Below are 21,956 nucleotides of genomic sequence, written 5' to 3'. Positions count from 1 at the left end.
TTTTTACTGCACTTTTGTTATGTGCTTTTGCTAAGCTGACATATTTAAATACATTAAAAACAAACAAAACAACAACGACTAGGCCTACAGTCATATAGTCTAAAAGAATGATCCAACAATTGAGCAATTTCAGACCAGTAATGCAGATTTTAAAATGATGCAAATTTGACTGGAATGTCTTGTGAATTGAGCTGCTCAACCTGATCCTAGCAGATCTTCAAGAAACAAGACACGTCTCATCTACACTTGACACTCTAATAATAGCACTCTAATATTCTATTTCTATTCAGTCTACTTGTTTTCTTTTTATTTATTTAAAAAATAACAATTGACCATCTAAAACTAATACTCTTGATTCTATCTCTAATCTAGCCTATCTTCTTTTTTTTCCTTTTTTTTTCTTTATAAAAAAAAGATCCTCAAAAACTAGTGTTCCCTGTTCTTTTTCTATTATTTTTCTTTTTCGGTTTCTTTCTAATAACTTTGCCTTGTTCTATTTATTTATTTACTCTACACTATAGCCTCCTGCGTTAAAAAAAATATATAAAAAGGTAAAAATAAATAAATAAAGTAACATTTTATAAAATTTAATAATTCTTTTGATACCAACCTAATCTCTTATTCGCCATTATGGATGCTTTATTTTTTTATTTGTATTTATTATTTATCTTGACTTTCAAATACTCTACCATATAATAAATAGCCTAAATAAAACAAAAATTATATGAACATGAAAAACAAAAGTGCACACACATCAGCCATAAATTTCTAATGATGACATTTTACTACATTTACTGAAGAACCTTTTCTAACTTCAGTAGAGATTCAGGAGTATATAATGAGTAATAAACGCACTGGAGTGAACTTCACTGATTATTTGCATAATTCATGAGCCGATTGTTCACAGTTGGCGCGCGTCCCCGCTGCTGAGCAACAAGATGGCGGCCGCCGCCGGATCAGGTAAATTTATGAAAAACTGCCTTTGTATTATATCGTTTCTTTCTTTCGTATCCAAAACGAGTGTTATGAAATGTTAAGACGCGGAAGAAATATACTTTCATTGAAGTATTCATGCATGTTGCTGTGTTTAGGGTCTCCGTATTCATGTGGGTGTGTTTGCACAACATTAGCCTGTCAAATCAGTGACATTTCTCGCGTTTAATGTCGATGGTGCTTATGTTTGAGTCGGTCTTAAATAGTTTAACATCCATATACATCGCTCCTTATGTGTATGGATTAAACTACAATGGGGTTTTACTATAATTGTACTATTCCGTTGATTAGCCATGTAGCTTATTCAACTGCAGCGTCATGATAGAGAAACAACACCAAACACTGGCTGTGTCTCAATCCTTGTGCTGCCTAGATAGACTGCAGTTTTGTGCACCACAGCCGCGTTCCGTGTCAGTTGAACTAACTTACGTTAATGTTTTAAACCTGCTTTTATTGTTGTTGTTGGAGGTTCGTTACTGTAGGTTTAAGAATATGTTTGCCAAAATGCCGTATATGTAGTCAGCTCGATAATTTAAGACACGGCCATTGATTTAGGGATGTTAAAAATCCTCACATTTCATAATCTCTTCCATTTAAACACAATAACTAACATTAATAATGTCAGTTCCTTTGCGGACCTCTTGTTGAAAATATCAAGTACATAGTCTTACTCTTTTATTCTTTTCCATTCATTAAATCGGTGGTTTGTAGCACATTTATAAAATGTTACACCTCTAAAAAATACTTTTAGAAAATACACTTGTTAAAATTTGCCCTTTTTTGGAGCTAATCATTTTCTCTTGTTATATTGAGTGCAGCAGTAAAATGCCATTCGTATTCTTCATAGTGGATGTGATTTTCAATGATAATTTCTAAACCTTTATAACATACAAGCTGTGAGCTACAAGGTATTGATGCTATAAGTTTGTTGAAGCCATTAGTCTGCATTTTTAAGTAACTGTTTAACAGTGGAATTTCCTGTGAAAAAAAACTGTGATTCTGCAGAGAAATCTCCACCGATCTCTTATTGATCCAGTCTTTTAATCGATACTAATCAAAATTGCACCAAAATGTATATGAAGCTAATGACACAATAGATCCAGTCTACTTATGCTGACACATTATTTAAATAGTTGTGTGTGCATATTTTGCAATAAATGTAACCTATATTGTTTCAATATACAGTCAACATCTTTTAATCAATAGTTTTATATATATGCATTGTTTGGCTTTTTTTCCAGTTTTTTTATTTTTTTATATTTAGGCCTTGTGCTTGAAATCAAAGTTTCTGAAGTTGTGGTTCACGTCGTAGATGGTTTGCTTGGCTAATGGCTTATAACTCTTAAAGATCTTTTTAAAGTCCGTATGGGGAAAATTTAATGGGGGGAAATTCTTCCATAATTGTTACCAAAGGCATTGTTGCACTTTTTTGTTGCTCATATTTTGCTGCCGAAGAAGACCGTGATTAAGTATTGTGATTGACTGAGGATGTCAAATATTTCAGTTTCAATTTCAATATATTCAGTTCAAATATAGATTTTTTTTTTCTTTTTGTTTTTCATTGGCTTAGAAAGATATTGAAAACCAAAATTAAATACAACTCTTATAAAGATTTAAAATTACATTTCTAGCCATATATCAAATACAAACTCATAGAATTTTTATGATCAAGCATTTTTCACAGTTGTCTTTCTCTCCATTTCTCCTGCTAGAAAACTGTTTTGAACATTATTTCAGCAGCAAATGTTTGTTTCCACAGGCGTGAAAGTCCCACGTAACTTTCGGCTGCTGGAGGAGCTTGAGGAGGGTCAGAAGGGTGTTGGAGATGGGACGGTGAGCTGGGGTTTGGAAGACGATGAGGACATGACCCTCACACGCTGGAGAGGAATGATCATCGGACCCCCTAGGGTCAGTTCTACTGGCCTACTTGGCTCCATTGAATTCATATGTTAAGATACATATTCTTATGCATGAGTAAAACTATCATTTTTTTTCCCCACATGTTCTTACTCAGAAAGTTTGTGTTTAACAAACACACCAAATGCCAATAACAATATTATTGGGGAAAAGGCACATCACTATGTTTGATGTGTGCAATATGTATTATCATCATTGTTGTTTTTACTGACATTATTGAGAATTTCACTTACTTTGCAACCACTAATATCTTCAGAGTGCAGAGTGCCCTTTGTGGTCTAGCCTGTTAGAATGCCCCCAATATTCAAGATTCAAAATGTAAGGCCGGTGACACACTGGCTGCGTGGCGTGAGCGTGGTCGTTTCTGCTGCTTGTCAGTTGCGTGGCGGCTGCGTCGTGTTTTCTGTGTCTTTACACACCAGAACCATGCCTGACGCGGCGCTGGCGAGCTGCTGGTACTGTAGGTGACATAGAGGGAGGTGCCGACAGACCAGGCTCTTGTCTTCACAACAACAATATCTAGATTTCATGTGGAGCATAAATATAAAGCCTACTGATGAAGGACACCGTCAACAGTATTGACGGCAAAATAGACTATGTTTGACAGGTGCAAAATTTGAAAATCAATAATTATTTTATTTTTTAAATTACATTTAGATCTGAATTTGTCAACCTATAGACTTTCAAACATCAAAATGTCATGAATTAATATGTATTTGTGTACAAAATGACATATAAACATACAACCCGAATTCCGGAAAAGTTGGGACGTTTTTTAAATTTTAATAAAATGAAAACTAAAAGACTTTCAAATCACATGAGCCAATATTTTATTCACAATAGAACATAGATAACATAGCAAATGTTTAAACTGAGAAAGTTTACAATTTTATGCACAAAATGAGCTCATTTCAATTTTGATTTCTGCTACAGGTCTCAAAATAGTTGGGACGGGGCATGTTTACCATGGTGTAGCATCTCCTTTTCTTTTCAAAACAGTTTGAAGACGTCTGGGCATTGAGGCTATGAGTTGCTGGAGTTTTGCTGTTGGAATTTGGTCCCATTCTTGCCTTATATAGATTTCCAGCTGCTGAAGAGTTCGTGGTCGTCTTTGACGTATTTTTCGTTTAATGATGCGCCAAATGTTCTCTATAGGTGAAAGATCTGGACTGCAGGCAGGCCAGGTTAGCACCCGGACTCTTCTACGACGAAGCCATGCTGTTGTTATAGCTGCAGTATGTGGTTTTGCATTGTCCTGCTGAAATAAACAAGGCCTTTCCTGAAATAGACGTTGTTTGGAGGGAAGCATATGTTATCTAAAACCTTTATATACCTTTCAGCATTCACAGAGCCTTCCAAAACATGCAAGCTGCCCATACCGTATGCACTTATGCACCCCCATACAATCAGAGATGCTGGCTTTTGAACTGAACGCTGATAACATGCTGGAAGGTCTCCCTCCTCTTTAGCCCGGAGGACATGGCGTCCGTGATTTCCAACAAGAATGTCAAATTTGGACTCGTCTGACCAAAAAACACTATTCCACTTTGAAATAGTCCATTTTAAATGAGCCTTGGCCCACAGGACACGACGGCGCTTCTGGACCATGTTCACATATGGCTTCCTTTTTGCATGATAGAGCTTTAGTTGGCATCTGCTGATGGCACGGCGGATTGTGTTTACCGACAGTGGTTTCTGAAAGTATTCCTGGGCCCATTTAGTAATGTCATTGACACAATCATGCCGATGAGTGATGCAGTGTCGTCTGAGAGCCCGAAGACCACGGGCATCCAATAAAGGTCTCCGGCCTTGTCCCTTACGCACAGAGATTTCCAGTTTCTCTGAATCTTTTGATGATGTTATGCACTGTAGATGATGAGATTTGCAAAGCCTTTGCAATTTGACGTTGAGGAACATTGTTTTTAAAGTTTTCCACAATTTTTTTACGCAGTCTTTCACAGATTGGAGAGCCTCTGCCCATCTTTACTTCTGAGAGACTCTGCTTCTCTAAGACAAAGCTTTTATAGCTAATCATGTTACAGACCTGATATCAATTAACTTAATTAATCACTAGATGTTCTCCCAGCTGAATCTTTTCAAAACTGCTTGCTTTTTTAGCCATTTGTTGCCCCCGTGCCAACTTTTTTGAGACCTGTAGCAGGCATTAAATTTTAAATGAGCTAATTAAGTGGATAAAAGTGTAAAATTTCTCAGTTTAAACATTTGCTACGTTATCTATGTTCTATTGTGAATAAAATATAGGCTCATGTGATTTGAAATTCCTTTAGTTTTCATTTTATTATTATTTATTATTATTCTATTTTGCCCGGAAACACTTCCAACACGCTTGCGTGTCGCGTGAAAAATAGGCATCAGTTCTATTTCTAGCATGCACGCGTTTTCCGCGTGTCTCACGCGGGCAGTCTGCAAGCTCTAACCTGTTAACATTTAAAATTAAAAACAGACACGCCACACAGCTGAGACACTTACGCCACGCATCCAGTGTTTCGCCGGCCTAAGATTGTAGGTTTTCATGAAAATTTGCTTACAAATTTGCATGATTACAAATGTTTACTGAACTGTTTTATAAAAGCCATATCACATGAATTTAATTATATTCTGTAGTGTTATATTAAGATTACAACGAATGAGCATAATCCAGAATAGCCTTTTAATTATAAATACGCAAGGAATAAACACAGGAGCATTGCAGGAGCAAACACAGCGCACACAATTGTAAAGTAAATAACTGGCAGAGAACAGAACAAAACCAGAGCAAAACCGACGAGAAGATACCCCTCACAATGTAAAGTGCTTTGAGTGACTAGAAAAAAAAGCTGGAAAACGCTGTATAAATGTATTTAATAATTCAGAAATAATTTGCCGTTTCTCTTTTTGAACACTGATTAAAAGTTTGTGTGCCTCTTTTAAGACTTAACAACTACCTTTCTAACTATTAATAAGATGCAAATGACAAGATTGAGGCAAAAGTCATAGTTAATGGTTTGTAAATGGTGAGAATTGGACCTTAAAATAAAGTTTGACTCCATATTCTGACTGAGGTCTTGAAATCCACCCTTTACTTTTCAGTAAGGTAAAGACTCTTGAGAAAAGGGTTTTTTTATGAAGGAAAGGATAGGTTTTAGAGTAATCACAGACACATTTTAGAAACCCCTTTAAAAGCCTGTATCTATATATTTTTTCTGTCCATGAATATAGTCATGGTAGCTGACATGGCATTAAACTATAAACAAACAAGTGTCTTTGCTTATTAAATCATATTTATACATGTGGGACTGTTGAAATCTAGTTAATTATATTAATCATTATATTAAATCATATAGATGATTATATTAGGGATGCTCCCAACCACAGGTGGACAGTAGAGAAGTGTTTTTACTTTACAAGTAAATTTATAAAGTATCTGTACATTCCAAAGCATAATGTTGTACTTTTTACTGTATTACATTTTAAGTAAGAGTTTTTTTTTTGTTTACCTTTAATACTTAAGAACATTTAAAATACTTTCTTGTACTCATGTAAAACTTGCTTAAGTAAAAGAAAGAAAGTATATACTCGATATGAAATGCAGTGCAGTAAAAAGTACAATATTATGCTTTGGAATGTTGTGAAGTAAAACTTTTCTAAAGAAAAACACTGATAAAGTCATGATTTATATTAGAGTAAAATACTTCACTACAGTCCGCCTCTGCCCCCAGCTAAAGATTTTTCTAGTCAACGAGTAGTTGATTAATCACATGTTTATATTAATTTAATTCATTAAATATTTTCTGGGGGGTAGACAACTAAACCATAATGAGGTTTTAATATGTAGCATGTACCACACTTAAAGCTTGCCAAAAAATGCACCAACTAACCAATCAGAGTTGTTGGGGAAAATGGCATGGAAATATGTTAATTATTTATTAATAAAATAGTGGGAAATGACAAAACCGTAGCAACGAAACAATATTATGCGTTGGTGTGGATGCTGTTATAGTTGTTATAGTTTGAACAGGTCAGTTGTGGTATTGTTTTAGAATTGTACTTTATAATGTTTTTCTGTTGTTGTTTGTTTTCATGAAGACCATCTATGAGAACAGGATGTACAGCCTAAGAGTAGAATGTGGACCAAGATATCCAGAAACACCTCCTTTTGTTCGTTTTGTGACAAAGATCAACTTGAATGGAGTGCATAACTCGAATGGTGTGGTAAGTTCAACTGAGCACTGAATATTCCGGTTCTTTCTCATCTGCTGCTTTTATTATATCATTTTTGTCTCGTTAGGAGCTCTATCCTTTGTTTACCATATTGTCGGTCTACACTTTAATAGGAGTTATGGATCGCTAATAAACTGAACTTGCCTAAAATGTACAAACCAAATATGTCAGTGTTTAATATTGTTTTTAGCAAGAAAGGGGAGGAATAAAAAGAGAGACAGGTTTTTTATTTATTTATTATTGATAGCACCGAAAGGGATGAGTTTTCAGCTGTCGCTTGAAAATTGTCAGGGATTCAGCATTCATGGTTTCTCAAATTGAATAGACGTATAGGTCCGTTCTGTAGGACTGTCTGAAAAAACCTCCTAAACAAACCAAATTCTCTCTGTCTTTTTTTGTTGTTATTATTATTATTGCACAGTTTAATGGGTTTGTCTGCATGTTTCTGGTTGACTCAGGTCGACATGCGAGCTGTATCCTCACTGGCCAAGTGGCAGAATTCGTACAGCATCCGTGTGGTCCTGCAGGAGCTGCGACGACTCATGATGTGCAAAGAGAACATGAAGCTGCCGCAGCCTCCCGAAGGGCAGATCTACAGCAACTGAGCTCAGAGCTTCTCCTTCATCCTCTCTACCTTCATCCGGAAAACATTCACACACGCAAGGCTGAGCATTCCTTCTCCTCCTCCTCTCTGGACTCATGAGAATCCCTCCCTGTTCTCCTCTCTGTTCCTGACCACTCCCCATGTGCTGCAGCAACCAATGAGCAGTCCTGCTTCAGGAGCTCCCATTGGACAGATACGATGGATGTAGTGGTGTGCACAGCAGAATACTGTACATCATTCTAATCTTTTTTTTTTTAAAGGTTTATTTGTTATACATGCAAATTGTAAAAATAACAAATGATCTTATTGAGTGTAATTTGAGTGCCCTCATTTGAGATTAGTTCTGCAAGTGAAAATGAATTTGTGCTATCATGTAACATGCTGTGTGGTGGGAATGTTAAGATTTTCTCTTTTTTTTCCATCTTTTTCTAGCCTTTGAGTCAACGGTCTTGACTGTTTAATCCAAGGCTTCTGGCCTGACCAGTCAAGGTTGAGTCTTGAATGGTGTCTCGCTTCCTTCAGGCTCTCAGCTTTAAGTCACTTCAGTTAGTTAAAAGCAAAATAATAACATAAGCTCAATAATAGAACTTGTTTGCAACAGCAAAGATGACGTGTGCGATTTGTTTTATGATATATTCTATCCCATTTTAATATGCAGAGAAAACAAGGCAGATGGTTGTAGGTTGATGGCTCATTATTTTATTATTATTAATTTTTTTTTTTTTTTTAGTTTGCTGCTAGGGCTGCAGATTACACAGTTTTAGCATTCTATGTTCCATTGAGCTGCTGAGAGCTTTGATACCATGGACATTATAAATAAATTTTGTGGTCAATACATTCTAGACCAATTAGATCAATTGTTCATTAAGATCTGTTGCACTTCAGGTTTTATAAAATCAACAAGGTGCTTATTGTTTAGTTATGCTGTGCAAAATCTTAACAGAAGCCAACAAACGTGCTGCATGTTGCTTCAACTTCAGTGAATAGTTGTGGGCAGTAAAAGAAGAAGGGGAGGGGGTGTGCTGCCTTAAATAAGCTATTTCACTTAATAGATGTTTGAATATTCTACACAAGGATTAAAAAAAAAGAATAACTGAATGGAGTCTCAACTGTGAGGAAAAACTTGATTTCAGTTATTTGAAGTCATTGTTTGAAAGGGTTCAAATATGCAGAAGATGCTGGAAAAACAATGAAAATGGGACTAGGGGGGTTTTCATAAAGAACAATGGCCAGTGTAACTGCTCAGGGTAATCGAGGGTCTCATGAACAATCACGAAACAGACAACCACTGATCACTCAGCTTACAACAGTATGAGGAATCAAAGGGGTGTACACTTTTTAACTACTTCATTGTTTAAATTCTGTTATTACTTTGTCCTGTGGACTCCGTATCTGTGTTGTGAAATAGAATATTTGTGTTAGTATTTAGTAATTGAATTTCTATCGGAAATGATTAGTAACATTTGGCAGGTTCTGCAAGGTGTATAAACTTAAAAGCACAACTGTAACAACACCTTACAAAAATAATCACAAGTGAACTCGGTTTTCTGATTTTACTCTATGTTCAGACAAAAGATTGTTTCTTCAGGAGAACAGATTTGGAGAAATTTAGTTCACTCACTCTGCAGTGAATGGGTGCCATCAGAAAGATGGTCTGAATGATAAAAACCATAGTAATCCACTCCAGTCCATCAACTAATGTCTTTTAAAGAGAAAAGTTGCACGTTTATAAGAAACAAATTTCATCATTAAGGCATTTTTAACTGCCTCTGGATCAGGATCAGCAGAGGATGTGTTGCAGTGGATTATTGTAATGTTTTTTATCAGCTGTTTGGTATCTCATTCTGACGCACTTATTCCCAGAAGAGCTGTAATGCTACATTTCTCAAAATCTGATAGAGAAACAAACATCTACATCATGGATGTAGTACATTTTCAGCACATTTTCCTTTTGGGGTGACATTCATTGGATCACTTGATGCACTAAATAGGTGACCACATGCACAGAATTAAATTTTTGAAAACTCAAGGCTATAAAAGCAGACACACATGAGAAATGAATTCAGGTTTATTGAGCCACATTTCTCCTCATGTAATGACAAAAATGTGGAGCAATGTTTACCTGAATTAAATATATAACAACGTATTTTATAATGTCAAAATGTGCCTAGAAGCATGATGTTAATTTTTGGTGCCATTTGGCTTTGACATACAAATGCAATGACGTTTCTGCCATGTCTATAAAAAATGAATCGGTTGAATCATTTATGAATTTGCTAGATAGGTTTATCTAAAGAGATTTACTTTGCATTCAGGCTATACAGTGTGTTTCCACTGAAATCGAACCATTTCTGGTGTTAGCACCAAGCTTGTTTGAAAAAAAAAATGTTAGTCTAGTCAGACAGTATATGCCTATGTGTGATGTTTGGCGCGTGCGCTCTCAAAGCCGTTATCAAACAGCCATGTTGAGTCTCTGAGACAGAAATGACTCAATATTCCATTGAAATAAGGATTAATATCTCCACGACGGGCTGAATATTAGCTTCAACACGGCTGCCATCGAAAAGGTAAATGTGTCTCTGCATGCCGTGTCATTTGTGTAAAGCTGTAGTAAAGAAGACTGGTGTTGAGATGAGGAAGCCGGCACTCCTCATGGGTTCTGTGGAGAAAACTCATCCTATTTATTACACTGTGCTTTCAGAGGTGTGTTTGCATCACTGCTGTAACACATGATAGGATCACTGAGTATTTGGTGCTAGTAAATTCATCATATCTTTTAACCAATAGATCATGGTATATCTCTTACTTAAAAAAAAAAAAGACAATATAATGCCAAGCAGGTTGAACATCTAAGCACTTGCAGAAATGAATTATAATTAATATAGGCTATTTCAATTAAAATTATTTATTTATTCTCGGTCAAAATGCTTAGTAAAAAAAAACTTGCATTTCTAATGAAGTTCATTCCAATGTTTTGTAGCCTATATAAAATGCAGTTTCTATAAAAAAAATAATAATAAAACGTTATTTAATTATTGATGATAGCCTATGTAAGTAACTGAATTTTTACAGTTTTCTATAATTGACTCTGAAAGCAATGACCGATATTTATAATTGATTAATTATTGAAACGTGACTAGCCGTGCATCCAGGTTGTTACCCTGCGCACGGCCCGAGATGCTCGGATAGGCCTCAGCATCCTTGTGACCCGACACTGGACCAGCGGTTTACGAAATGGATTTCAATGGAAGTTCTTACTAGTAACATGTCGATGCCACAACAGTTATTGCACTGTTATAAATGCTGGCCAAAGGTATAAAGGGCTTCTTTTCCATCACAAAGAAGATTTTTTTTTTTTTTTTTGTAACTGCTTTATTGTCAACGAGTAGCATGTACAGTGCCATATCACACTATATCACAAAACATTTCACATGCCTCAAAGAACACAGAAACATAAAATAAATGAAAAAATAAAAGAGAGGGAACATAAACATCAGTTTACAGACAAATATATATTACACATATATTTACATTTCCATGGGATATTACAATGCAATTTTAATACAGAAAAATATGCTTTACAGGTCAGCACCATTATTTATTATTATTTATATGAAATATTTATATTACTGTATTATTTATATATATTATTATGTGTAAGAGCATATATTAATCGTTTTAATTGTTCTGCTATTTTTAGATTTTGGCATCCCATCTACATACATTTTAATCTCTTTTTCAAGCACCATAAAAAGATGTTTGCCTTTTGTAAACTTGCATTTCTGAATGTGAAATTTACTAGTATTAAGAGGTTGTTCTCACTGGAATTATTTCAGTAGCCAAACTCATTAATCAGTGGTGTACACAGAATTTTGCCATCTATAATTGATAAGTTGTGATTGATTAAATGTTAAACGTCCTTGCCATATAACAGCACTGGAGACAGAAACACCTTCAAATTCATTCAGCTGCCTCTTTTGATATTTTATTCTTTAAAACAATTTTATTCTGTGTATTTAAACATCATATCTGCTCATCTACAAAACTTCCACAATTTAAATTTAAATTTATTTATTTTATGAAACATTTCACTGTTTTCAAGCATTAATTGTGCAACAAATGAGGTAGGGCATGTCTAAGCCGAACTAAATTTGCTTACATAAAATAGAAAGAAAAACATCAAGCTTTTCAATAGCCAGGGCCTATTCATAATCCTCCTGATCTTCATATTTATGTAGAAACCATTTCAGAGAAGAAAAAATGAAACCCTAGAAATGTAAAAATAAAAAACCTGTACAGTAATTTATTTTTCTTAGATGACTCATGAACAGAGAATCATTGATCGTGATGTGATCCGGGTGCTAGAAACCAAATGAGCACAGAACCTACCAAATCAAACATATATATAGACATGTCACAATTTATATACCAGTGCTATATTTATTTAGTGCTATTTATGATGTTTCTTCTTGGTCGCGATGTGTTTTGGCATTGAATCATTTGCCGTGCTAATGGCTGCAAATATGTTGCGTGAGTTGGAAGAAGTCATGTGACTGAAAAAAACGTTTTATCTATCATACTGCAGTTATGCAGCATAAATAATATGAATGTAACTTTGGTCTTTGTGTACCCCAGTTGTATCTGGCACTTTTAAATGTTAAATAGATGTAAAATGTATGTAAATCAAAACAACTATTCCTGACTTAAACCTGCATTGTTAGAATATTCAGCAAAGACTCGGTGCCATAATAGCCTGGACAGCTGATGATGTCATACATTTTTCCTCTTCCTTTTCTGAGAAAAACGAGGGGGGGGAGTTTTTATTTTGCTTTTTTCAAGTACTAGTATTTTCTTGAGACTTTTTTAAATATCCTATAGGGATTGACAACATGTTCTTAAAAAACACTGTTGTACTGTAGTTCTTATGTAGGATGTCATTATACTGAATCAAATACAGTAGAGAGAGTTTACCCCCCCCCCCCCCCCCCCAAAAAAAAAATATGAACAGTTTGTCATCGTTCATTCATCCTCATGTCATTCCAAACATGTTTGACTTTCGCTCTTTGTGGAACAAACAAAAAAGTTTTGAGAAATGTCTCAGTGGATTTTGTCCATATAATGGAAGTCAGTGGTAACCAAAAATTCTTATTTTTTGTTTTTTGGTGTTCCCCAGAAGAATGAGGGAGAAAAAATAATGAATGAATAATACTGGCCGTTTAAAGTCAGGTTTCAAGTTTTTAGTTCAAACACAACCTAATGAATGCAAAGCTTTGCTGCAGATGAAGTGTGTGCAAAAGTTATTCACCACACACACATAAAAATATAGCCTATATGTAGTCCTCTTGACAGTGTCTCAGATTTCCCATTTTATTCACCTTTCCCCACAGCCATCCGGAGACGCTTCCATCTTCTATGGCCCCTCTCCTGTAGCCAGCACTTTCTGCAAAACTGTTCTCATCTGATTTTTAATTGGCAGTACAGTAAACGCAGATCTGAACTGTGCATCATGCCAGGACCTGTGGCGAGTCGCGCCAAAGTCTACACTGAGGTCAACACACAACGGCCCAGAGAATACTGGGATTATGAATCACATGTTATTGAGTGGGGGTATGTATCTCTATACATACTAAATATGTCTATTATATTATTTTCATGTGATATACAATATATGGTCTATATTGCAAACACAAGCATTCTTTCTTCTTTTATTTTACTGTACATTTTGCTCAAGTAGTAACACCATTAAAGTTGCGAACACAATCAATTTGCATGTTTCTTTACTTTTATGTTGTGTTTGTGTTACTTTTTTTTTTTTTTCTCACCCTTGAGGAAAAGCTCCAGGAATGTCACCAGATTCTAGCTGAAAGAGGCGATGAGCAGGGGCCTGCACACTTATTTAGTTTTTCCTCTTCAGTTCATTGATAAAATGCTTCTGCAGTTCTCAATGTGCTCTTTTTACTGATGTGGTACAGACTGTGCAGTTAACGCTTTTAGAAGAGCTCTTTTGACTACTTTGTATATTGTTGGCTGATCACATGCTTTTTTCAATACTAGGTCACTTTCAAAACTCCTCACATAGTGAGCACAACAGTAGTCTATATGGGCTGAACTGTGGATCATTTATCTTTGCTTTGGCGTAGAATACATTCAGTGACTTAGTCTTTCAAATGACATTAATTCTTTTCTCACTCAGACACAACTACCACTAAAACTATATGAACCTACAGGCCAGTTTGCACATTAACGTGCTCTTTTCATTACTGTTAAACTTAAATTCAAAACATAATATAAAACTGAATAAGACAGCCAGCAATTTGCTACATTTGAGTAAAATCTAAAAATATTAAAGCAATTAGATGAAGCTAAACGCACACGCACACAGGTGTTAAGTCTTCAATTACATATGTACAGAAGGAGAACACTTAGCTATAATGTTTGCAATTCAATCATGGACCATCTGACATATACTGCAGTGACATTCTTGTTTTTAAAATACATTTCACAACAGAAAGCATAATGCAGCCTGTTTGTGGTTTTAGGTCAGTGTTTTATGAATGACAAAGTGAGGGAAGTGGGAAAAAAATGAGTTGATGAAATGAGTATAAAGTCTTTTGGTAATTTTTGTGCACTTTAAATGTGAAATTACTGTATGTGCTGTGCTAAGCTAAAAGTTGGTAAGGAGAACTGTGTGAAGAGTTTTAAAAAAGTGACAGAAGTATTGAGATTGTAAAAGCTGAAAAATGACCTAAAGGCTGACAAATACTTTTAACACATATTTTCCAGCAATCAAGATGATTTTCAACTGGTCCGCAAGTTAGGAAGAGGAAAGTACAGTGAAGTGTTTGAAGCAATCAACATTACAAACAATGAGAAAGTAGTGGTTAAAATACTAAAGGTAAGACCAGTTCCTCTTGATTCTGTAGTTAACAGAAAGGGGCAATGCAAGTATAAAAATGAAGGCATTTGAAGCCATGTTTTTCTTATTTGTCAAATATTAAAGGGTTGGTTCATCCCAAAATCAAAATTCTGTCATTAATAACTCACCCTCATGTCATTCCAAACCCTCAAGACCTGTGTTCATTTTCATAACACAAATTAAGATATTTTTAATTGAAACCAGAGAGCTATCTGACCTTCCATAGACAGCAATGCAACTGAAATGTTCCCAGGTCCAGAAACATAGTAAACACATCTGTAAAACCATTCATGTTACACCAGTAGCTTCACTTAAGTTTGGCGATGCTACAAGAATACCTTTTTTTGCGCAAAGAAAACAAAATGAACATAATTTACTCCACCATTCTTCTCCCCTGAGTTTACTTCTTCTGCTATTCTGGAGAGTACCAGAGAATGTATTAGACGTAATCAGCGTTGTTTTCATTTAGGGGGGAAGTGTGCACATGAATTTCATCTGCGTAATAAGCATTGTTTATGCTTAGGGGAAATCATGCATATGCTTTGTAATACTCTCTAAAATGGCGGAATGGTTGAGTAAATTATGTTATTTTTGTTTTCTTTGTGCAAAAAATATTCTCGTAGCATCACAGAACTGAAGTTAAGCCACTGATGCCACATGAAAAGTTTTACAGATTTACTATGTTTCTGGACCTGGGAACATTTCAGTTGCGTTGCTGTCTACGGGAGGGTCAGAGAGCTCTCCAATTTCATCAAAAATATCTTAATTTGTGTTCCGATGATGAACGAAGGTCTTACGGGTTTGGAACGACATGATGGTGATTAATTAATGACAGAATTTTCATTTTAGGGTGAACTATCCCTTTAATGTGGCAAGTTGGTGTACCTGTCCAGAGTTATCTGTGCCTTTAAAGAATATATTGTTGTTAACACAAATACTTCTCAAGATAAAAAAATATAAAAACACAGTAACACTTTATTTTAATGTGTCCTTGTTACACGTTAAATGTACTTTCTATTATAATAACAATTAAATATGCATAATTACATGCAATTAACCCTGAGCCAAACCCTAATCATATAGTAATTAAATGTAGTTAATTAAAATTACTCAATTCTTAAGTGTATAGTTAACAAAGACACCTTAAAATAAAGTGTAACCAAAAACACAGCCAGAGGTGCAAAGAGGTGACACAGATGCAAAAATAATCTACTCTTATTAACTTGATTCTTTTTTTTCTTTGATGTAATCCTTTCTAGTATTTAAAAAGTTGTTACAGATCTAATAGTTTGTGGATCATTAGGAACTCTCTCTTTTTAAGCCTGTGAAGAAGAAGAAGATAAAGCGTGAAATAAAGATTCTTGAGAACCTTCGCGGAGGTCCGAATATCATCACCCTCCTGGACATCGTCAAAGACCCAGTGGTCAGTATTCAGAACCCTTGCTGTTTGTGATATTTGTAATGCAAAAACAACAATCAATTTATACTGTAAAAACTGATTTTAGCACTTAAGTGTATTTCTTTTGTTTGATGTTGATGTTGTTGTACACACATTGCAGTCCAGAACACCTGCCTTGGTTTTTGAACATGTGAACAACACAGACTTTAAGGTAAAAACCTTATTCTCAATCTCTGATAACTTCAAAAACAAAAACCTGTTATGTAATTAGCTCCATCCTTGCTTTGTTTTCATCAGCAACTGTATCAGACCCTGACAGACTTTGACATTCGCTTCTACATGTATGAGATTCTGAAGGTGAGATTATGGTACCTGAAACTCTTTTAAAAATAAATCTTCACCAGAGACTAGCTTACGTTTACAAATGATGCTTTCAAGTCATTTCTTTAAATGTATATTTCCCATGAATTCAATAAATAAATAAATGTTTGTTAGACCTTTTTCTTACAGTTTAGGAAGAACATTTTGGTTAAAGGTTGAATTCAACACTACAATTTGTGTAAAAATGAGAAAACTGAGCAAGATTACATACCTGTCTTTCCCCCATACTATAATTAGCATTTTACATTTTGAAGTGTGAAGGAAATCAAACTCAGTCTAGCGCATTAGATATGTACAGTGCATCAGATTAGAAATCAGATATTGTATTGTCATTCAAGTAAATCCTTTTTTAGAGGTTTTGATATGATCTCATGTGTACTGTATGTCTCGAGGCTTTGGATTTCTGTCACAGTATGGGAATTATGCACAGAGATGTCAAGCCACACAACATCATGATTGATCATGAGCACAGAAAGGTAATCAGCCAACACTGCTTAATATTCACATAAGAAACAACAACACTGATTTTTAAGATGAAAGTATGTTGGAAACAATTATCGAAAACAAAGTATAAAATAATGCTGCATAGTTCTAGGAATGGAATGTTGGAGGTTTAAAGCTTCATTAAGCCATTGACATTTGCAGCATGTAAACTTATCATTATTATGTATACAGATAGACAAACAGGCCGATGTTGAATGACTGTTGGATGCTGTCGTGTTTCAGTTGCGTCTCATTGACTGGGGACTGGCTGAATTCTATCACCCAGGACAGGAGTACAACATCCGAGTCGCCTCTCGCTACTTTAAAGGACCAGAACTACTGATAGATTACCAGGTCAGACCTAACATCTGTTCATATACACATGTCCAACTGAAGTTGTTTTCACATCTTAAATTAAGATGTCTAGTCAGCCACTTCAGAAGTCTTTAGCTTTTGAGGATTTACCTTTTGAGATTTAGATTTCTGAACATGGAGATACAACTTGTGAAAACTTTTGGAAATCTGAAACAAATCTGTCATTCCAGATGTATGACTACAGTCTTGATATGTGGAGTCTTGGTTGTATGCTGGCCAGTATGATCTTTAGGAAGGAGCCATTCTTCCACGGACATGATAACTATGACCAGGTGAATATAATCAGGAACTTGTTAAATGGAAAAGAACAGTTGTTTGATAACCAAAGGAATATTCAGTGCTTTTATAAGATGATAAGCCTCACATAAATGAAACATTATCCCTATTTACTTTAACCATTTGAAAAATGCCTTACTTTAACCTTGATGTTTGTTTTAAAATTATAATAAATAACAAAGAAATTAATTAGAGAACCAGAACTAAAGGCCTGTTAACACCAAGGACAATGACTATAACATTAACGATAACACTTTATTTTACAGTCCTGTTCTGCTTGTACATACTACGTACTGTAAGTATTCAAAAAATTATAATAACTGGGTAATAACTAAGTACTAACCCTGAACCTGCCCCTAAACCTAGCCTTAACCATGTAGTTACCTTATATCACCCAGTACTTTCTTGAGTTCTGTAAAGTGTTACCACAATAACTATAATTATAAAGTTTTGATAATCCTTCTAATTCCATGAGAATAATGACAAAGAGGAACCATTTGAAGGAATCACTTTCATTTTTTTATTTTCCCAGGTAAAACAATAAAAACACTGAGAGCCAATTAGAATCCACCTAACTTTAAAAACTTTACCTAACTATATATACTGCAGTGTGTGCTCATTATAAACAGAACAGGATTGTCCTTTGGTGTGGACACTAATATAATCATATGGTTATAGTTATTGTTCTTGTCATGAACAGGCCTTAACTGGGTACTAAAAATAAATGAATCAGCAGTGCTTTCGACAGTGTTAACTATTTATTATATTATAGCCACTATTAATGCAGTCTTTTTTACAGTGTCTTTGATACACATTACATTACTAATAGCCTATTAATTATTATAATAAAAGCAATAACAATACGTAAGTTCAAGTATCTCTCATATAGTAACATGAGCACTGTAACAAATGAATGCAGTTGTTGGTCTTTACTTTTGGAGTTGAATTGACTGAATTGATCACAATGTTCCTATTTCTTCAAAGCTGGTGAGAATAGCTAAAGTTCTTGGAACAGAAGATCTTTATGATTGCATTGACAAATACAACATTGAGCTGGAGCCTCGGTTTAATGACATTCCGGGAAGGTGAGCCCTCCTTAATAATCTGACATTGTTAGCACTGTCTTCTGTCATTTGATTTCAGCCAATTTACATTTACTTCATGTTAGACATTCCCGTAAGCGATGGGAGCGGTTCATTCACAGTGAAAACCAACACTTGGTCAGTCCTGAAGCTCTTGACTTTCTGGACAAGTTGTTGCGTTACGACCATCAGAGCAGACTGACCGCGAGAGAGGCCATGGAGCACCCCTACTTCTGTAATAGCATTTGAAATATTACATTAGCGACAGGTCTATTGAATTACTATGGAGAGAATTTCATTTGATTCTATTTGTGTTTTTAATTAATTCTGAAATCTTGCCCCTTGCCTTAGACCCTGTTTTGAAAGATCAGACTCGCATCGCAGGATCAACTACTGTGCCAACAACTATCACTGCAGTGAGCTCTGCCACTATGATCACAGGTGAGCTAACTCTTTGTCTCCTTTAAAATTACATTATAATGATATTAATGATTCAAGCACACATCCACGTTTTTGTTCAATTCTGTCCATAGAACTTGGCATGCTTTAAATAAGGGGACATTTTTTAAGCACAGGTCACAGAATCAGGAACATTTACATTTAATCATTTGGCAGACATTTTTATTCAAAGTGAATTACAAATGAGAATAATAGAAGCAATCAGACCAATGAGAGAACAACAACAGTATACAAGGACCATGACAAGTCTCAATTAGTCTAGCACAGAACACGTAGAACACGTAAATGTCATTTTTTTTTTTTTTTCAAGAATAGGATAGACAAGAAAAGGTAAGTCAAGTGCTGGCAAAAAAAGATAACCTTTAAATGTTTTTTTGAAAATGAGTAAAGACTGTTCGAATTGAGATTGGGAGTTCATTCCACCAAGAACAACAGAATTACAGTACAATTTAATTCTAATTAAAAATTATAAGCAAATGTATTTGTACTTTACAACTTTGTGCCAATAAGTGGACCTGCCAGCAGACTGATCAGAAGTTTGGAATCAGAGAGGTTTTTCGTAGTTGTTTGTTTATTTGCTTGTTTTTAAAAGAAATGTATACTTTTATTTAGCAAAATATGCATTAATTGATCAAATGACTCAAAGGTGATCAAAACACTGTTGCCTTGGTACATTGGTACCTGATGAATGCTTTCCAACTCGAATTAAGTTTGTTTCTGCCACAGAATGAAAAAAAGGTGGGAAAAAAGTAAAGAAAAAGAAAGATGAATGTAACTTTTTTTTTTATTTCACAACTCTGACTTTGTTCTCGCAATTCTGAGTTTGCGAACATAAACGTAGAATTCTGACTTTACCGAGTGTACAGCTTCTGGCTTTTTTTTTTTTTTTAGTTCCGAGTTTAGGTCTCGTTGGTTGTTTTTTTCCTTCATGAAAATGTATAATAATAATTGCTTTGTATCTCTTATTTCAGACTTTTTTTTTTCAGAATTGCTAGAAAGAAATCTAAATTGTGAGATAATTGTCTTTTTTTAATCTCTTGGCAGAAGTTTCCATAGTGCATTTAAACTTTATTCATCAAGCATTTTCTTCAAAGAGCCCTGAATGAAAATGCATCATGGTTTCCAGAAAAGTAAAAGGCAGCAGCTGTTTTCAAAACGGATAATAAGAAATGTTTCTTGAACGCCAAATAAGCATGACCAAGGTTGAGGAGAGCTAATGTGTACATCCAAGGAATTGTTTGTGTCACTAGAGTGTTTAAGATTCCTCTTTTTCCTGACTGCTTCACCAGGAATAGCTGCGCTTCCAGCCTCCACAGCTCTAGGGCCCCTGACGGGCTCCCCCATTCTCATGGCCCCCAGCAGCCTAAACACTCCAGTGCCTGCAGCCACGGGGGCCGCTCAGTGATGCACCGTACCTGTCAGTCCTGTCACACCAAACCTGCTGAGGATCTCTGGGACTGTTGTTAGATCGAGCTCCTCAGCACCACCACCCTTCAGTTTACCTCGCAGTGCAGCATGAGTTTATCTAAAACTGCATGCACTTCATCATGAGATGTTCACTTTAAGCAGAAGTGTGCAGGATATGTTTGAGAGCTTATTCACAGAAAGAGAATAAGCCTGTGTGATCTTAAATACATTGTCCTGCCATTAAACAGCTTAGCTTTACTTGAAAACAGATGGACTGTTTCTTGGAGCAAGTGAAGCATGCAGTAGCACAGTATTTCTGTCAGCAGTCAATAAGCAAATCCTCTCTCAAGTGTGAAATGATACTGCCGTTATACAGCTGTGGCCGTAGTTCGGAGTGTTTATTGGTGCTGTTTACTGTAGCTCACATCAGGTCACACCAATCGCCTTGACTCAACACACAGCAGTGTCTTTTGCTCCTCTCACCGTGGACGTCTCGTGTAAATGGCAATGCTGTGGCATATTTTATTTATTTATTTTTATAAATACAGTAGTCTATAACTTCTGTATACCCATAATACAGTAATAAAGAACCATTGCTCATCCAATCTTTGTATTCAGTTCATTTGACTGAACCAAAATTAACAGTGTGGCTATGGAAATATACCAACAGCTTTTATTCGACAAGCAATTCTGATGGGTTGCAAATAAAGAAATATTTTTTTTTTTAAGATTTAAATATCATACTTTGAACCTTTATAAATTAGAGCACTGAAGCAGGCAATCATGTAGCTCAAACAGTTCAGTTCCCAAGGAACGCATAACTGAGCAAATATATATCCTGAATGCAAAAAAAGTTCCAACATATGAATGTTAAATGGTTTCATTGACTATTTTAAAATTCATGCAAACCAATGATAGTGTTTATAAACATGTTGTATTTAATAAGAAAGGGATTTTATTTTGCACTGTGCCCTACTTTTCCACTACAGTGCACATTTTTTTCTTCTTCATTGAGCTGCATAGAAGTACATATCAATTCCAGAAATTTCATTTATTGAAAAAAATACATGAAAAATTGAAGATTTTCTCTATATCGTTGTTTATTTGTTCTGTGCGCAATTCCACAGCTCATCACACATCGTTTAAACAATTTTTCAATAATTTAAATTGTAAATTTTTAATGTGCTCTGACACATTGATTTTATCACACACTGCAAAAACCATAAAATGAGAGTCAGGTAGGTGTTAATGTATACTTATTCCAAATCATAATTACAAAAGTATTTCAAGATTTCATAAAGATTTGTCACTAGTAAATAAAACATGCATGTGAACCAAACCATGTGAATCATAGTTCAATAGTTTCAGAAATACCTGTATATAGCCATTATCATTAAAACACTGAACAAAATTATCCAGAGAACAGATTGATCCATATTGATG

General features: G+C 35.2%; 2 protein-coding genes across 4 annotated transcripts; both read left to right on the top strand.

The window, feature by feature from the left end:
* Window positions 1-842: 842 nt before the first annotated feature.
* Window positions 843-8,572, top strand: ube2v1 (ubiquitin-conjugating enzyme E2 variant 1). The gene is made up of 4 exons (XM_059537474.1): window positions 843-960; window positions 2,753-2,901; window positions 6,997-7,122; window positions 7,590-8,572. Exons 1-4 carry the CDS (start codon window positions 939-941, stop codon window positions 7,734-7,736), a joined length of 444 nt encoding a protein of 147 aa, XP_059393457.1. The 5' UTR covers window positions 843-938; the 3' UTR covers window positions 7,737-8,572.
* Window positions 8,573-10,007: 1,435 nt separating this feature from the next.
* Window positions 10,008-21,118, top strand: csnk2a4 (casein kinase 2, alpha 4 polypeptide). Of its 3 annotated transcripts, XM_059537934.1 has the most exons (13): window positions 10,008-10,302; window positions 13,123-13,342; window positions 14,519-14,630; window positions 15,973-16,074; window positions 16,211-16,261; window positions 16,348-16,407; window positions 16,824-16,907; window positions 17,158-17,268; window positions 17,460-17,561; window positions 18,550-18,650; window positions 18,734-18,882; window positions 18,999-19,088; window positions 20,396-21,118. In XM_059537934.1, exons 2-13 carry the CDS (start codon window positions 13,242-13,244, stop codon window positions 20,509-20,511), a joined length of 1,179 nt encoding a protein of 392 aa, XP_059393917.1. In that variant the 5' UTR covers window positions 10,008-10,302; window positions 13,123-13,241; the 3' UTR covers window positions 20,512-21,118. The 3 variants fall into 3 exon arrangements, with proteins under 3 accessions (XP_059393917.1, XP_059393918.1, XP_059393915.1); XM_059537935.1 differs by lacking the exon at window positions 10,008-10,302 and having other exon boundaries at window positions 12,920-13,342; window positions 18,999-19,092; window positions 20,367-21,118; XM_059537932.1 differs by lacking the exon at window positions 10,008-10,302 and having other exon boundaries at window positions 12,921-13,342.
* The last annotated feature ends 838 nt before the right edge of the window (window positions 21,119-21,956 follow it).

The sequence above is a fragment of the Carassius carassius genome, chromosome 44, assembly GCF_963082965.1.
Source record: "Carassius carassius chromosome 44, fCarCar2.1, whole genome shotgun sequence".
In the NCBI taxonomy this organism is placed as follows: domain Eukaryota; kingdom Metazoa; phylum Chordata; class Actinopteri; order Cypriniformes; family Cyprinidae; genus Carassius; species Carassius carassius.
This window is presented reverse-complemented; position numbering and strand designations above follow the sequence as displayed.